Raw genomic sequence first — 17,922 nt, 5'->3', positions numbered from 1 at the left:
GTGACCCCTCGCTGACCCCTCTACCCCTCAATGACCCCTCAGACCCCTCAGTGACCCCTCAAACCCCTCAGTGACCCCTTAAACCCCTCAGTGACCCCTGGCTGACCCCTCAGTGACCCCTCAAACCCTTCAGTGACCCCTCAAACTCCTCAGTGACCCCTCAGTGATCCCTTAAACCCCTCACTGACCCCTCAAACTCCTCGCTGACCCCTCAGTGACCCCTCAGTGACCCCTCAACCCCCTCAGTGACCCCTCAAACGCCTTGCTGACCCCTCAGTGACCCCTCAATGACCCCTCAACCTCCTCACTGACCCCTCACTGACCCCTCAAACCCCTCAATGACCCCTCAACCCCCTCAGGGACCCCTCAAACTCCTCGCTGACCCCTCAGTGACCCCTCAATGACCCCTCAGTGACCCCTCAGTGCCCCTTCACACCCCTCAATGACCCCTCAACCCCCTCAGTGACCCCTCAAACCCCTCAGTGACCCCTCAAACCCCTCAGGGACCCCTCAAACTCCTCAATGACCCCTTGCTGACCCCTCAATGACCCCTTAAACCCCTCAGTGACCCCTCAGTGACCCCTCAGTGACCCCCTCAAACCCCCTCAGCGACCCCTCAAACCCCTCAATGACCCCTCAACCCCCTCAGTGACCCCTCAATGACCCCTCAGCGACCCCTCAAACCCCTCAATGACCCCTCAGTGACCCCTTAGACCCCTCACTGACCCCTCAAACTCCTCAATGACCCCTCAGTGACCCCTCCCTGACCCCTCAACCCCCTCAGTGACCCCTCAAACCCCCTCACTGACCCCTCACTGACCCCTCAAACCCCTCAATGACCCCTCAACCCCCTCAGTGACCCCTCAGTGCCCCTTCAACCCCCTCAGTGACCCCTCAAACTCCTCGCTGACCCCTCAGTGACCCCTCAAACACCTCAGTGACCCCCTCAGTGACCCCTCAGTGACCCCTCAGTGACCCCCTCAAACCCCCTCAGCGACCCCTCAAACTCCTCGCTGACCCCTCAGTGACCCCTCAATGACCCCTCAACCCCCTCAGTGACCCCTCAACCCCCTCAGGGACCCCTCAAACCCCTCAATGACCCCTTGCTGACCCCTCAGTGACCCCTTAAACCCCTCAGTGACCCCTCAAACACCTCAGTGACCCCTCAACCCCCTCAGTGACCCCTCAGTGCCCCCTCAACCCCCTCAGTGACCCCTCAAACCCCTTGCTGACCCCTCAGTGACCCCTCAATGACCCCTCAACCCCCTCAATGACCCCTCAACCCCCTCAGTGACCCCTCAACGCCATCAGTGACCCCTCAATGACCCCTCAACCCCCTCAGTGATCCCTCAAACCCCTCAGGGACCCCTCAAACTCCTCAATGACCCCTTGCTGACCCCTCAATGACCCCTTAAACCCCTCAGTGACCCCTCAGTGACCCCTCAGTGACCCCCTCAAACCCCCTCAGCGACCCCTCAAACTCCTCGCTGACCCCTCAGTGCCCCCTCAAACCCCTCAATGACCCCTCAACCCCCTCAGTGACCCCTCAACCCCCTCAGCGACCCCTCAAACCCCTCAATGACCCCTTGCTGACCCCTTGCTGACCCCTCAACCCCCTCAATGACCCCTCAACCCCCTCAGCGACCCCTCAACCCCCCTCAGTGACCCCGTGGTGGCCCGGCGGTGGCCCCGGGCTGACCTCCATGTGCTCGATGTGGCGCAGGTGGCTGTTCTTGGTGGCCAGCAGCAGCGCCCGCGCCTCGTCCAGCTGCGTCTTCACCTGCAGGCTCTCGTGGTAGAGCAGCGAGAACTGCGACTGCAGCACCTTGTACTCCAGGGCCTCCTTGACCGCCTCCTCGGGCAGCGAGCGCAGAGCCACCTGCGGGGGCACCGGGGGTCACCTGCGGGCACCTGGGGGCACCTGGGCACACCTGAGTGACCCCTGAGTGACCCCTGAGTGATCCTGAGTGACCCCTGAGTGATCCTGAGTGATCCTGAGTGACACCTGAGTGACCCCTGAGTGACCCCTGAGTGACCCCTGAGTGACCGCCTCCTCGGGCAGCGAGCGCAGAGCCACCTGCGGGGGCACCGGGGGTCACCTGCGGGCACCTGGGGGCACCTGGGCACACCTGGGGTCACCTGGGCACACCTGGGGTCACCTGTGGGCACCTGGGCACAGCTGAGCCACCCCTGAGTGACCCTAGGGACACCTGAGTGACCCCTGAGTGACCCTGAGTGACCCCTGAGTGACCCCTGAGTGACCCCTCCTTGACCGCCTCCTCGGGCAGCGAGCGCAGAGCCACCTGCGGGGGCACCGGGGGTCACCTGCGGGCACCTGCGGGCACCTGGGCAACACCTGAGCCACCCTAGGAACACCTGAGTGACCCCGAGTGACCCCAGTGACCCCTGAGTGACCCTGAGTGACCGAGTGACCCCTGAGTGACACCTGAGAGACCCTGAGTGACCCCTGAGTGACCCTGAGTGACCCTGAGTGACCCCTGAGTGACCCTGAGTGATCACTGAGTGACCCCTGAGTGACCCTGAGTGACCCGAGTGACCCCTGAGTGACCCTGAGTGACCGAGCGACCCCTGAGTGACACCTGAGTGACCCTGAGTGACCCCTGAGTGACCCTGAGTGATCCCTGAGTGACCCTGAGTGACCCCTGAGTGACCCTGAGTGATCCCTGAGTGACCCCGGAGGGATCCCAGAGTGACCCTGAGTGATCCCTGAGTGACCCCTGAGTGACTCTGAGTGACCTCTGAGTGACCTCTGAGTGACACCTGAGTGACCCCACAGTGACCCTGAGTGACCCTGAGTGACCCCTGAGTGACCCTGAGTGACCCTGAGTGATCCTGAGTGACCCCTGAATGACCCCTGAGTGACCCTGAGTGATCCTGAGTGACCCCTGAATGACCCCTGAGTGACTCCTGAGTGACCCCTGAGTGACCGCTGAGTGATCCCGAGTGACCCCCAAATGACCTCTGAGTGACCCGAGTGACCCTGAGTGACACCTGAGTGACCCTGAGTGACCCCTGAGTGACCCCGAGTGACCCCTGAGTGACCCTGAGTGATCCCTGAGTGACCCCGGAGTGACCCCAAGTGACCCCTGAGTGACCCTGAGTGACCCCGAGAGATCCCTGAGTGACCCCTGAGTGACCCTGAGTGATCCTGAGTGACCCTGAGTGATCCTGAGTGACCCCTGAGTGACCCCTGAGTGACCCTGAGTGACCCCTGAGTGACCCCTGAGTGACCCTGAGTGACACCTGAGTGACCACTGAGTGACCCCTGAGTGGCCCTGAGTGACCTCAGTGACCCCTGAGTGACCCCTGAGTGACCCCTCCTTGACCGCCTCCTCGGGCAGCGAGCGCAGAGCCACCTGCGGGGTCACCTGGGGTCACCTGGGCACACCTGGGGTCACCTGGGGTCACCTGGGGTCACCTGAATCCCCAACCCCCCCCCAGTGTCCCCAAGGTCCCCCCGGTGTCACCTTGAGCCGCTCCTGGCCCCAAAATGTCCCAAAATGTCCCAAAATGTCCCAAATCTCACCTTGAGCCGCTCCTGGCCCCAAAATGTCCCAAAATGACCCCAAAATGACCCAAAATGTCCCCAAATCTCACCTTGAGCCGCTCCTGGCCCCAAAATGACCCAAAATGACCCCAAATGTACCCAAATCTCACCTTGAGCCGCTTCTGGCCCCAAAATGTCCCAAAATGACCCCAAAATGTCCCAAAATGACCCCAAATCTGACCTTGAGCCGCTCCTGGCCCCAAAATGTCCCAAAATGATCCCAAAATGTCCCCAAATCTCACTTGGAGCCGCTCCTGGCCCCAAAATGTCCCAAAATGATCCCAAAATGTCCCAGAATCTCACCTTGAGCCACTTCTGGCCCCAAAATGTCCCAAAATGACCCCAAAATGACCCAAAATGTTCCCAAAATGTCCCAAATCTCACCTTGAGCCGCTCCTGGCCCCAAATGGCCCCAAAGTGTCCCCAAATTGTCCCAAAAATGTCCCAAAATGACGAAAAACGTCCCAAAATGTCCCAAAATATCCCCAAATCTTACCTCGAGCCACTCCTGGCCCCAAATGACCCCAAAATGTCCCAAAATGACCCAAAATGTCCCCAAATCTCACCTTGAGCTGCTCCTGGCCCCAAATGGCCCCAAAATGTCCCAAAATGACCCCAAATGTCCCAAAATGACCCCAAATCTCACTTGGAGCCACTCCTGGTCCCAAATGGCCCCAAAATGGCCCCAAAATGACCCAAAATGTCCCCAAATCTGACCTTGAGCCACTCCTGGCCCCAGAATGTCCCAAAATGACCCCAAATGTCCCAAAATGTCCCCAAATCTGACCTTGAGCCACTCCTGGCCCCAAATGGCCCCAAAACGTCCCCAAAATGTCCCAAAAAGACGAAAAACGTCCCAAAATGTCCCAAAATATCCCCAAATCTTACCTCGAGCCACTCCTGGCCCCAAATGACCCCAAAATGTCCCAAAATGACCCCAAAATGACCCCAAATCTCACTTGGAGCCGCTCCTGGTCCCAAATGGCCCCAAAATGGCCCCAAAATGACCCCAAATGTCCCAAAATGACCCCAAAATGTCCCAAAATGACCCCAAATGTCCCAAAATGACCCCAAATATCATTTGGAGCTGCTCCTGGCCCCAAATGTTCCCAAAACGACCCCAAAATGCCCCAAAATGTCCCCAAATGTCCCCAAATCTCACCTTGAGCCGCTCCTGGCACCAAATGGCCCCAAAATGACCCAAAATGTCCCCAAATCTCACCTTGAGCCGCTCCTGGCCCCAAATGGCCCCAAAATGACCCCAAAATGTCCCAAAATGACCCAAAATGTCCCCAAATCTGACCTTGAGCCGCTCCTGGCCCCAAAATGTCCCAAAATGTCCCAAATCTCACCTTGAGCTGCTCCTGGCCCCAAATGACCCCAAAATGTCCCAAAATGACCCAAAATGCCTCAAATCTCACCTTGAGCCGCTCCTGGCCCGAAAATGACCCCAAAATGTCCCAAAATGTCCCAAAATGTCCCCAAATCTCACCTTGAGCCGCTCCTGGCCCCTGACGGCCCCAAAATGACCCCAAAATGCCCCAAATCTGACCTTGAGCCACTCCTGGCCCCAAATGGCCCCAAAATGGCCCCAAAATGTCCCAAAATGTCCCCAAAATGCCCCAAAATACCCCAAAATGACCCAAAATGCCTCAAATCTGACCTTGAGCCACTCCTGGCCCCAAATGGCCCCAAAATGACCCCAAAATGTCCCAAATCTGACCTTGAGCCACTCCTGGCCCCAAATAACCCCAAAATGACCCCAAAATGTCCCAAAATGTCCCCAAATCTCACCTTGAGCCGCTCCTGGCTCCAGATGGCCCCCAAATGTCCAAAAATGACCCAAAATGTCCCCAAATCTGACCTTGAGCTGCTCCTGGCGCCAAATGGCCCCAAAATGGCCCCAAAATGACCCAAAATATCCCCAAATCTTACCTCGAGCCACTCCTGGCCCCAAATGACCCCAAAATGTCCCAAAATGTCCCCAAAATGTCCCCAAATCTCACCTTGAGCCGCTCCTGGCCCCAAAATGACCCCAAATGTCCCAAAATGACCCCAAAATGTCCCAAAATGACCCCAAATGTCCCAAAATGACCCCAAATCTCACTTGGAGCCACTCCTGGCCCCAAATGGCCCCAAAATGACCCCAAAATGTCCCAAAATGACCCAAAATGCCCCAAATCTGACCTTGAGCCGCTCCTGGCCCCAAATGGCCTCAAAATGGCCCCAAAATGCCCCAAAATGTCCCAAATCTGACCTTGAGCCACTCCTGGCCCCAAATGACCCCAAAATGTCCCAAAATGTCCCAAAATGCCCCAAAATGCCCCAAATCTGACCTTGAGCCGCTCCTGGCCCCTGACGGCCGCCTGCAGCTCCAGCTGCAGCTTCTCCAGCTCGGCCATGCGGGAGTTGGCCAAGTCCTGGTTCCCCTCCAGCTCCGCGTTCAGCATCTCAAACTGAACAAAAACGGACCAAAAACGGCGGAATTCGCCCCAAAAATTCCAGGGGAATCCAGGGATTGCGAGGAGTTCCAAGAATTCCCAAAAAAGCCCAAACAAACCCCGAAATTCCGCTCCAAATCCATCCAAATCCAGCCCAAATCCCAGTTCAGCTTCTCAAGTTGAGCACAAATGGACCAAAAATGTCGGAATTTGCCCCAAAAATTCCAGGGGAATCCAGGGATTCCCAAGAAATCCCCAAAAAGCCCAAAAAAGCCAAAAAAATCCCCAAAATTCCACTTTAAATCTGCCCCAAATCCATCCAAATCCAGCCCAAATCCCAGTTCAGCTTCTCAAGTTGAGCACAAATGGACCTAAAATGTCGGAATTTGCCCCAAAAATTCCAGGGGAATCCAGGGATTCCCAAGAAATCCCCAAAAAGCCCAAAAAAGCCAAAAAAATCCCCAAAATTCCACTCTAAATCTGCCCCAAATCCAGCCAAATTTGAATTCTGCATCTCAAACTGAGCACAAATGGACCAAAAACGTCGGGATTTGCCCCAAAAATTCCAGGGGGTTCCAGGGATTCCCAAAAATTCCCAAAAATCCCCGAAAAAACCAAAAAATCCCCAAAATACTACTACAAATCTGCCCCAAATCCGTCCAAATCCAGCCCAAATCCCTCCAAAAATCCCAAATCCCCCCAAGAATCCCCCCCAGCCCCCCCCAAATGCCCCAAATCTCCCCCAAAATCCCCCAAAATGCACCAAATTCCCCAAAAATCCCCCAAAATGCCCCCAAATCCCCCAAGTCCCCCAGAAATTGCCAAAAAATGCCCCAAAATTGCCCAAAATCCCCTCCAAATCCCCCCAAATCTCCCTAAAATCCCCCCAAAAATCCCCCAAATCCACCCCAGATCCCCCCAAAATTCCCCAAATCCCCCCAAATGCCCCCAAAATCCTCCCCAAATGCCCCAAATCTCCCCAAAATCCCCCCAAAATTCCCCAAAATCTCCAAAATGCCCCAAATCTCCCCCCAAAATTCCCAAAATCTTCCCAAAATCCTCCCCAAAATCCCCCCAGAATTCCCCGAATCTCCCCAAAATCCCCCCCAGTCCTCCCCAAAATGCCCCAAATTTCCCCCCAAAAATTCCCAAACCTCCCCCAAATCCCGCCCAAAATCCCCCCAAAATTCCCAATATCGCCCCAAAAGCCCCCAAATCCCCCCGAAATTGCCCAAAATGTCCTAAAATCCCCCCAAAATGCCCCCTAAAATGCCCCAAACCCCCCCAAATAGATCCAAATTTTCCCCCCAAAATGCCCAAAAATCTACAAAATCCCCCCCAAAATCTCCCCAAATCCCCCCAAACTCCTCAAATCCCCCCAAATCCACCCCAAATCCCCCCAAAATGCTCCAATATCCCCCCAAAATTTCTCCAATATACCCCCAAAACCCCCCAAAAACCCCAAATCCCCCCCAAAATTCCCAAAAATCCCCCAAAATCCCCCCAAACGCCCCCAAATCTCCCCCAAAATGTTCCCCAATCCCCCCCAAAATCCTCCCAAATCCCCCCAAAATTCCCAAAATTCCCCAGAATTTCCTCCAAAGTCCCCCCCAAATTCCCCAAAAATCCCCCAAAATCCCCAAATCCCCCCAAAATGCCCCAAAATGCCCCAAAATGCCCCGGTACCTTCTGCATGCTCAGCGTGATTTGTCCTCCCTGGAAACCCCCGGAGCTGCCGGAGCCGTACGAGCCCGAGGTCAGCTGGGCACAGGTGGGCACAGGTGGGCACAGGTGGGCACAGGTGGGCACAGGTGGGCACAGGTGAGCCCCAGGTGGGCACAGGTGGGCACAGGTGGGCACAGGTGGGCACAGGTGAGCCCCAGGTGGGCACAGGTGGGCACAGGTGGGCACAGGTGAGCCCCAGGTACCCCCCCAGGTGTGCCCCAGGTGTGCCCAGGTGTGCCCAGGTACCCCCAGGTGTATCTCAGGCCCCCCCAAGTGCCCCCCCAAGGTGCCCCCAGATGTGCCCAGGTGAGCCTCAGGTGTGCCCAGGAGCCCCCAGGTGCCCTGAGAGGTGCCCAGGTGCCCCCAGGTGTATCCCAGGTGTATCCCAGGTGCCCCCAGGTGCCCTGAGAGGTGCCCAGGTGCCCCCAGGTGTGCCCAGGTGTATCCCAGGTGCCCCCAGATGTGCCCAGGTGAGCCTCAGGTGTGCCCAGGGTTGCCCCAGCTGTCCTCAAATGGGGTCCCAGGTGTGCCCAGGTGCCCCCCGATGAATCTCAGGTGCCCCCCAGATGTCTGCAGGTGTATCCCAGGTGCCCCCAGGTGAGTCCCAGATGCCCCCAGGTACCCCCAGGTGCCCCCAGGTGCCCCCAGGTGTATCTCAGACCCCCCCAGGTGCCCCCAGATGTATCTCAGGTACCCCCAGGTGTGCCCAGGTGCCCTGAGAGGTGCCCAGGTGCCCCCAGGTGCCCCCAGGTGTATCCCAGATGTATCTCAGGTACCCCCAGGTGTGCCCAGGTGCCCCCAGGTGCCCTGAGAGGTGCCCAGGTGCCCCCAGGTGCCCCCAGGTGTGCCCAGATGTGCCCAGGTGCCCCCAGGTGTATCCCAGATGCCCCCAGGTGCCCCCAAGTGTGCCCAGGTCTATCCCAGGTGTATCCCAGGTGCCCCCAGGTGCCCTGAGAGGTGCCCAAGTGCCCCCAGGTGTATCCCAAGTGTATCCCAGGGGTATCCCAGGTGCCCCCAGGTGTACCCCAGGTGGGCACAGGTGAGCCCCAGGTGCCCCCAGATGTGCCCAGGTGAGCCTCAGGTGTGCCCAGGGTTGCCCCAGCTGTCCTCAAATGGGGTCCCAGGTGTGCCCAGGTGCCCCCCAGGTGCCCCCAGATGAATCTCAGGTGCCCCCCAGATGTCTGCAGGTGAGTCCCAGATGCCCCCAGGTACCCCCAGGTGTGCCCAGGTGTGTCTCACCTGTCCCAGGTGTGCCCAGGTGTATCTCAGACCCCCCCAGGTGCCCCCAGATGTATCTCAGGTACCCCGCAGGTGTGCCCAGGTGCCCTGAGAGGTGCCCAGGTGCCCCCAGGTGCCCCTAGGTGTATCCCAGATGTGCCCAGGTGCCCCCAGGTGTGCCCAGGTCTATCCCAGGTGTATCCCAGGTGCCCCCAGGTGCCCCCAGGTGTGCCCAGGTGCCCCCAGATGCCCCCAGGTGCCCCCAGGTGTGCCCAGGTGCCCCCAGGTGCCCTAAGAGGTGCCCAGGTGCCCCCAGGTGCCCCTAGGTGTATCCCCAGATGTATCTCAGGTGCCCCCCAGGTGCCCCCGGGTGTGCCCAGGTGCCCCATGGTGTATCCCCAGGTGTAGCCCAGGTGCCCCCAGGTGTGCCCAGGTGCCCCCAGGTGTGCCCAGGTGCCCCCAGGTGTGCCCAGGTGCCTCCAGGTGTGCCCAGGTGCCCCCAGGTGTGCCCAGGTGCCCCCCAGGGGTGCCCCCACCTGCTCCAGGGCCTCGGCCAGGTGTCTGTCGAGGCGCCCCTCGCGCTTGCGCAGTTTGGCGCTGTCCCACTGCAGCCCCTCCAGGGTGGTGCCCATCTCCAGCACCTTCGTCTCGGCCGACGTGGCCTTGTCCTGCAGCTCGGCCAACTGCCCACGGGGCGGGCACGGGGCGGGCACGGGGGGCACGGAGGAGAAAAATCCCCAAAACGTTAAAAAAAGCACAAAAAACCCCCCAAGTTTCAGCTCCAAACGCGACGGAATCGGCGCAAAAATCAACGGAAATGACCCCAAAACCCATCGGAATCAGCCCAAAATCCACCTGAACATCCCCCAAATTCGGCATTTTGGGGTTCTGGGGACACGGAAGGGACAGAGAAAAAACCAACCCCAAAATGCAAAAATTTGACCCCAAACGCAACGGAATTGGCACAAAAACCAATGAAATGACCCCAAAATCCATCGGAATTCACCCCAAAACGGCCCCAATTCTGCATTTTGGGGTTCTGGGGATAAGGGAGGGACAGGGCAAAAAAACCCCAGAAATACCAAAAAAGCACAAAAAATCCCCCCAAAAACCCCAAAATTTGACCCGAATGCAAAAAAATTGGCACAAAAATCAATGAAATGACCCCAAAATCCATCGGAATTCACCCCAAAACGGCCCCAATTCTGCATTTTGGGGTTCTGGGGACAAAGAAATAAGGAAAAAAAAAATCCCAAAAAGGTTAAAAAAAGCACAAAAAACCCCAAAATTTTAACTCCAAACCCAACGGAATCGGCGCAAAAATCAACGGAAATGACCCCAAAATCCATCGAAATCAGCCCAAAATCCACCTGAACGTCCCCCAAATTCGGCATTTTGGGGTTCTGGGGATAGGGGAGGGACAGAGAAAAAACCAACCCCAAAATGCCAAAATTTGACCCCAAACGCAACGAAATCGGCCCAAAAACCAATGAAATGACCCCAAAATCCATCGGAATCAGCCCAAAACGGCCCCAATTCTGCATTTTGGGGTTCTGGGGATAAGGGAGGGACAAGGGGCAAAAAAATCCCCAAAAATACCAAAAAAGCACAAAAATCCCCCCAAAACCCCAAAATTTGACCCGAATGCAAAAAAATTGGCACAAAAATCAATGAAATGACCCCAAAATCCATCGGATTTCACCCCAAAACGGCCCCAATTCGGCATTTTGGGGTTCTGGGGACACAGAAGGGAAGGAAAAAAAGAAAAATCCCAAAAAGGTTAAAAAAAGCACAAAACCCCCCAAATTTTAACTCCAAACGCGACGGAATCGGCGCAAAAGTCAACGGAAATAACCCCAAAATCCATCGGAATCAGCCCAAAATCCACCTGAACATCCCCCAAATTCGGCATTTTGGGGTTCTGGGGACAGGGGAGGGACAAGGAAAAAAACCAACCCCAAAATGCCAAAATTTGACCCCAAACGCAACAGAATTGGCACAAAAACCAATGAAATGACCCCAAAATCCATCAGAATTCACCCCAAAACGGCCCCAATTCTGCATTTTGGGGTTCTGGGGATAAGGGAGGGACAAGGGGCAAAAAAATCCCCAAAAATACCAAAAAAGCACAAAAAATCCCCCCAAAAACCCCAAAATTTGACCCGAATGCAAAAAAATTGGCACAAAAATCAATGAAATGACCCCAAAATCCATCGGAATTCACCCCAAAACGGCCCCAATTCTGCATTTTGGGGTTCTGGGGATAAGGGAGGGACAAGGGGCAAAAAAATCCCCAAAAATACCAAAAAAGCACAAAAAATCCCCCCAAAACCCCAAAATTTGACCCGAATGCAAAAAAATTGGCACAAAAATCAATGAAATGACCCCAAAATCCATCGGAATCTGCTCCTAAATCAGCCCAAATTCGGCATTTTGGGGGTTCAGGGGACAAAGAAATAAGGAAAAAAAAAATCCCAAAAAGGTTAAAAAAAGCACAAAAACCCCCAAAATTTTAACTCCAAACCCAACGGAATCGGCGCAAAAATCAACGGAAATGACCCCAAAATCCATCGGAATCAGCCCAAAATCCACCTGAACATCCCCCAAATTCGGCATTTTGGAGTTCTGGGGACAGGGAAGGGATAGAGAAAAAACCAACCCCAAAATGCCAAAATTTGACCCCAAACGCAACGAAATCGGCCCAAAAACCAATGAAATGACCCCAAAATCCATCGGAATTCACCCCAAAACGGCCCCAATTCTGCATTTTGGGGTTCTGGGGATAAGGGAGGGACAAGGCAAAAAAATCCACAAAAATACCAAAAAAGCACAAAAATCCCCCAAAAACCCCAAAATTTGACCCGAATGCAAAAAAAATGGCACAAAAATCAATGAAATGACCCCAAAATCCATCGGAATTCACCCCAAAACGGCCCCAATTCGGCATTTTGGGGGTTCAGGGGACACAGAAATAAGGAAAAAAAAAATCCCAAAAAGGTTAAAAAAAGCACAAAAACCCCCAAAATTTTAACTCCAAACCCAACGGAATCGGCGCAAAAATCAACGGAAATGACCCCAAAATCCATCGGAATCAGCCCAAAATCCACCTGAACATCCCCCAAATTCGGCATTTTGGGGTTCTGGGGACACGGAAGGGACAGAGAAAAAACCAACCCAAAAATGCCAAAATTTGACCCCAAACGCAACGAAATTGGCCCAAAAACCAATGAAATGACCCCAAAATCCATCGGAATTCACCCCAAAACGGCCCCAATTCTGCATTTTGGGGTTCTGGGGATAAGGGAGGGACAGGGCAAAAAAACCCCAGAAATACCAAAAAAGCACAAAAATCCCCCCAAAACCCCAAAATTTGACCCGAATGCAAAAAAATTGGCACAAAAATCAATGAAATGACCCCAAAATCCATCGGAATTCACCCCAAAACAGCCCCAATTCGGCATTTTGGGGTTCTGGGGACACAGAAGGGAAGGAAAAAAAAAAAATCCCAAAAAGGTTAAAAAAAGCACAAAAACCCCCAAAATTTTAACTCCAAACCCAACGGAATCGGCGCAAAAATCAACGAAATGACCCCAAAATCCATCGGAATCAGCCCAAAATCCACCTGAACGTCCCCCAAATTCGGCATTTTGGGGTTCTGGGGATGCAGGGGAGGAACAGAGAAAAAAAATCCCCAAAAATACTAAAAAACACCAAAAAAATCCCCCCCAAAAAACCCCCAAAATCTGACCCCAAAACCAACGGAATTGCCCCAAAAATCAACGAAATGACCCCAAAATCCCAACAAATCCACCCAAAATCCACCTGAACGTCCCCCAAATTCGGCATTTTGGGGTTCTGGGGACGCAGGGGAGGAACAGAGCAAAAAAAAAAAACCCAAAAAGCCCCAAATTTGACCCCAAAATCCATCCAAATTCCCCCAAAAATCAACGACAATGCCCAGCTCCCTCCCAGTTGCTCCCAGTCCCCTCCAGTTCCTCCCAGTTTGTCCCAGTCCTTCCCAGTCTCTCCCAGTCCCTCCCAGTTGCTCCCAGTCCCCCCCAATCCCCTCCCAGTTCCCTCCCAGTTGCTCCCAGTCCCCTCCCAGTTGCTCCCAGTCCCCTCCCAGTTGCTCCCAGTCCCCTCCCAGTCCCCCCCAATCCCCTCCCAGTCCCCTCCCAGTTGCTCCCAGTCCCCTCCCAGTTGCTCCCAGTCCCTCCCAATCCCCTCCCAGTTCCCTCCCAGTTGCTCCCAGTCCCCTCCCAGTTGCTCCCAGTCCCTCCCACTTGCTCCCAGTTGCTCCCAGTCCCCTCCCAATCCCCTCCCAGTCCCTCCCAATCCCCTCCCAGTCCCTCCCAGTTGCTCCCAGTCCCTCCCAATCCCCTCCCAGTTGCTCCCAGTCCCTCTCAGTTGCTCCCAGTCCCTCCCAGTTCCCTCCCAGTCCATTCCCAATCCCCTCCCAGTCCCCCCCAATCCCCTCCCCGTCCCTCCCAGTTGCTCCCAGTCCCTCCCAGTCCCCTCCCAGTTGCTCCCAGTCCCCTCCCAGTCTCTCCCAGTCCCTCCCAGTCCCTCCCAATCCCCTCCCAATCCCCTCCCAGTCCCTCCCAGTTCCCTCCCAGTTGCTCCCAGTCCCTCCCAATCCCCTCCCAATCCCCTCCAGTTCCCTCCCAATCCCCTCCCAGTCCCTCCCAGTTGCTCCCAGTCCCTCCCAATTACTCCCAGTCCCTCCCATTCCCTCCCAAACCCCTCTCAGTTGCTCCCAGTCCCCTCCCAGTTGCTCCCAGTCCCTCCCAGTTCCCTCCCAGTTGCTCCCAGTCCCTCCCAATCCCCTCTCAGTCCCCTCCCAGTTCCCTCCCAGTTCCCTCCCAGTTCCCTCCCAGTCCCTCCCAATCCCCTCCCAATCCCCTCCCAGTCCCTCCCAGTCCCTCCCAGTCCCTCCCAATCCCCTCCCAGTTACTCCCAGTCCCTCCCATTCCCTCCCAAACCCCTCCCAGTTGCTCCCAGTTCCCTCCCAGTTCCCTCCCAATCCCCTCCCAGTCGCTCCCAGTTGCTCCCAGTCCTTCCCAGTCCCTCCCAGTCTCTCCCAGTCCTCTCCCAGTTGCTCCCAGTCCATTCCCAATCCCCTCCCAATCCCTCCCAGTCCCTCCCAATCCCCTCCAGTCCCTCCCAATCCCCTCTCAGTTGCTCCCAGTCCCTCCCAGTTCCCTCCCAGTCCATTCCCAATCCCCTCCCAGTCCCTCCCAATCCCTCCCCGTCCCTCCGAGTCCCTCCCAATCCCCTCCCAGTTGCTCCCAGTCCCTCCCAGTCTCTCCCAGTCCCTCCCAGTCCCCCCCAATCCCCTCCCAATCCCCTCCCAGTCCCTCCCAGTTCCCTCCCAATCCCCTCCCAGTCCCTCCCAATCCCCTCCCCGTCCCTCCCAGTCCCTCCCAATCCCCTCCCAGTTGCTCCCAGTCCCCTCCCAGTCGTTCCCAGTTGCTCCCAGTACCTCCAGTGCCTCCCGCTGGTGCTTCTCGTGCAGTTGCTGAGTCAGCTCCTGCAGCCTCCGGTGCTCCCGGAGCAGCTCCCGCAGCAGCTCCCGGCCCGGCTCCGCCACTTCCGCTGCGAAGGCGGCCCCAAAATCACCCCAATCCACCCCAAAAATGGGCAATTCCCCAAATCCCCAAATTCCAGAAAAATTCCCACAGGAAACGGCCCCAAATGCCCCAAAATCGCCCCGAAATTCCCATAAAACCCCCCCCAAAAAATCCCGCAAAAATCCGCCCCAAATTGGGAATTCCCAAATCCCCAAATTCCCATCAAAAATGCCCCAAAATCCCAGAAATTTCCCCCCAAATCCCCCTGAAATTCCCACAAAAAAAGCTCCCAAAAACCTAAAAAAATCCCTCAAAAATCCGCCCCAAATTAAGAATTCCCAAAAATCCCCAAAATTCCAGCAAAATTCCCACAAGAAATGCTCCAAAATCCCAAAAAATTCCACCCAAATCCCATCCAAAAATTGGGAATTCCCAAAATCTCCAAATTCCAGAAAAATTCCCATTAAAAATGGCCCCAAATCCCCCAAAATCCCCCCGAAATTCCCACAAAAAAGCCCCCAAAAACCTAAAAAAATCCCTCAAAAATCCACCCCAAAATCGGGAATTTCCCCAAAATCCCCCCAAAATTCCCACAGGAAATGCTCCAAAATCCCAGGAAATTCGACCCAAATCCACCCCAAAATTGGGAATTCCCCAAAATCCCAATGAAGGTCCCATTAAAAACGCCCCAAATCCCTCAAAATTCCACCCAAATCCACCCAAAAATTGGGAATTCCCCAAATCCTGAAATTCCGGAAAAATCCCCACAGAAATTGGCCCCAAATCCCCCCAAATCCCCCTGAAATTCCCATTAAAACCCCCCCAAAAACCTAAAAAAATCCCGCAAAAATTCACCCAGAAATTGGGAATTCCCAAATCCCCAAATTCCCATCAAAAATGCCCCAAAATCCCAGAAATTTCCCCCCAAATCCCCCTGAAATTCCCACAAAAAAAGCTCCCAAAAACCTAAAAAAATCCCTCAAAAATCCGCCCCAAATTGGGAATTCCCCAAAATCCCCAAAATTCCAGCAAAATTCCCACAGGAAATGCTCCAAAATCCCAAAAAATTCCACCCAAATCCCATCCAAAAATTGGGAATTCCCAAAATCTCCAAATTCCAGAAAAATTCCCATTAAAAATGGCCCTAAATCCCCCAAAATCCCCCCGAAATTCCCACAAAAAAGCCCCCAAAAACCTAAAAAAATCCCTCAAAAATCCACCTCAAAATCGGGAATTTCCCCAAAATCCCCCCAAAATTCCCACAGGAAATGCTCCAAAATCCCAAAAAATTCCACCCAAATCCCATCCAAAAATTGGGAATTCCCAAAATCTCCAAATTCCAGAAAAATTCCCATTAAAAATGGCCCCAAATCCCCCAAAATCCCCCCGAAATTCCCACAAAAAAGCCCCCAAAAACCTAAAAAAATCCCTCAAAAATCCACCCCAAAATCGGGAATTTCCCCAAAATCCCCCCAAAATTCCCACAGGAAATGCTCCAAAATCCCAGGAAATTCGACCCAAATCCACCCCAAAATTGGGAATTCCCCAAAATCCCAATGAAGTTCCCGTTAAAAACGCCCCAAATCCCTCAAAATTCCACCCAAATCCACCCAAAAATTGGGAATTCCCCAAATCCTGAAATTCCGGAAAAATCCCCACAGAAATTGGCCCCAAATCCCCCCAAATCCCCCTGAAATTCCCATTAAAACCCCCCCAAAAACCTAAAAAAATCCCGCAAAAATTCACCCAGAAATTGGGAATTCCCAAATCCCCAAATTCCCATCAAAAATGCCCCAAAATCCCAGAAATTTCCCCCAAAATCCCCCTGAAATTCCCACAAAAAAAACCCCAAATCCCCACAAATCCCCTCAAAATTCCACCCAAACCCACCCCCAAAAAATGGCAATTCCCAAAATCTCAAAATTCCACAAAAATTCCCATTAAAAATGGCCCCAAATCCCAGGAAATTCCACCCAAAAATCAGGAATCCCCAAAATCCCGAAATTCCAGAAAAATTCCCACAGAAAATGGCCCCAAATCCCCCAAAATTCCCATAAAAAACTCCCCAAAAACCTAAAAAAATCCCACAAAAATCCACCCGAAAACTGGGAATTCCCCAAAATCCCCAAATTCCGGAAAAATTCCCATTAAAAATGGCCCAAATCCCAGGAAATTCCCCCAAAATTCCATGAAATTCCCTCAAAATCCTCCCCAAATCCCATCCAAAAATTCCCTGGAAATTGGGAATTCCCAAAATCCCAGAAAATTCCACCAAAATCCGCACCAAAAAAACCCCCAAATCCCCCAAAAATCCCTCAAAATCCCACCCAAAATTTGGGAATTCCCCCCAAACCCCTGAAATTCCACCAAAATTCTCATGAAAAATGGCCCCAAATCCCAGGAAATTCCACCCAAATCCCACCCAAAATTCCGGAATTCCAAAATCTCCAAATTCCAGAAAAATTCCCACAGAAAATGGCCCCAAATCCCCCAAAAACGCCCCCAAATTCCCACAAAAAACCCCCCAAAACCCCCCAAAAAATCCACGCCAAAATTGGGAAATCCCCAAAATCCCCGAAATTCCCCCAAAATTCCCATTAAAAATGGCCCAAAACCCAGCAAATTCCACCCAAATCCCACCCAAAACCCGGGAATCCCCAAAAGCCGGAAAAATTCCGATTAAAAACGGCCCCAAAATCCCAGAAAATTCCCCCAAAATTCCACAAAATTCCCACGCAAATCCCAAAAATCCCTGAAACCTCCCCAAAATTCCCAGTAAAAAACGGCCCCAAATCCCAGAAAATTCCCCCGAAATTCCAGCAAATTCCCCCCCCCCCAAAAAAAACCCCAAAAATTCCCTCAAAAACGCCCCCAGGTGCCCCCAGGTGCCCCCAGGTGCCCCTTGAACCCCCCCAGGTGTGCCCAGGTGCCCCCCAGGTGCCCCCCAGGTGTGCCCAGGTGCCCCTTGAACCCCCCCAGGTGCCCTCAGGTGCCCCTTTAGCCCCCCCAGGTGTGCCCAGGTGCCCCCAGGTGCCCCCCGGGCGTGTGGCCACTCACGGTGGGCGCTCAGGTGCCCCCCAGGTGCCCCTTGAACCCCCCCAGGTGTGCCCAGGTGTGCCCAGGTGCCCCCAGGTGCCCCTTTATCCCCCCCAGGTGCCCCTTGAACCCCCCCAGGTGCCCCCCAGGTGTGCCCAGGTGCCCCCAGGTGCCCCTTTATCCCCCCCAGGTGCCCCCAGGTGCCCCCCAGGTGTGCCCAGGTACCCCCAGGTGCCCCTTTAGCCCTCCCAGGTGTGCCCAGGTGCCCCTTGAACCCCCCCAGGTGCCCCCCAGGTGTGCCCAGGTGCCCCTTTATCCCCCCCAGGTGCCCCTTTAGCCCCCCCAGGTGCCCCTTTATGCCCCC

General features: G+C 54.6%; 1 protein-coding gene across 2 annotated transcripts in view; it reads right to left on the bottom strand.

Annotated features, from left to right (window-relative positions):
* Positions 1-17,922, bottom strand: part of RNF40 (ring finger protein 40) — an 82,288-nt gene that overhangs the window by 38,989 nt on the left and 25,377 nt on the right. For both annotated transcript variants that reach the window (XM_082300186.1, XM_082300187.1), the window contains 5 exons: positions 14,435-14,547; positions 9,489-9,635; positions 7,696-7,770; positions 5,905-6,024; positions 1,700-1,879 (listed from right to left, as the gene is read on the bottom strand). In XM_082300186.1, coding sequence (XP_082156312.1) covers positions 1,700-1,879; positions 5,905-6,024; positions 7,696-7,770; positions 9,489-9,635; positions 14,435-14,547 — 635 coding nt within the window. The remainder of the gene's footprint in view (positions 1-1,699; positions 1,880-5,904; positions 6,025-7,695; positions 7,771-9,488; positions 9,636-14,434; positions 14,548-17,922) is intronic.

The sequence above is a fragment of the Coloeus monedula genome (assembly GCF_965178545.1).
Source record: "Coloeus monedula genome assembly, chromosome: 37".
NCBI lineage: Eukaryota > Metazoa > Chordata > Aves > Passeriformes > Corvidae > Coloeus > Coloeus monedula.
This window is presented reverse-complemented; position numbering and strand designations above follow the sequence as displayed.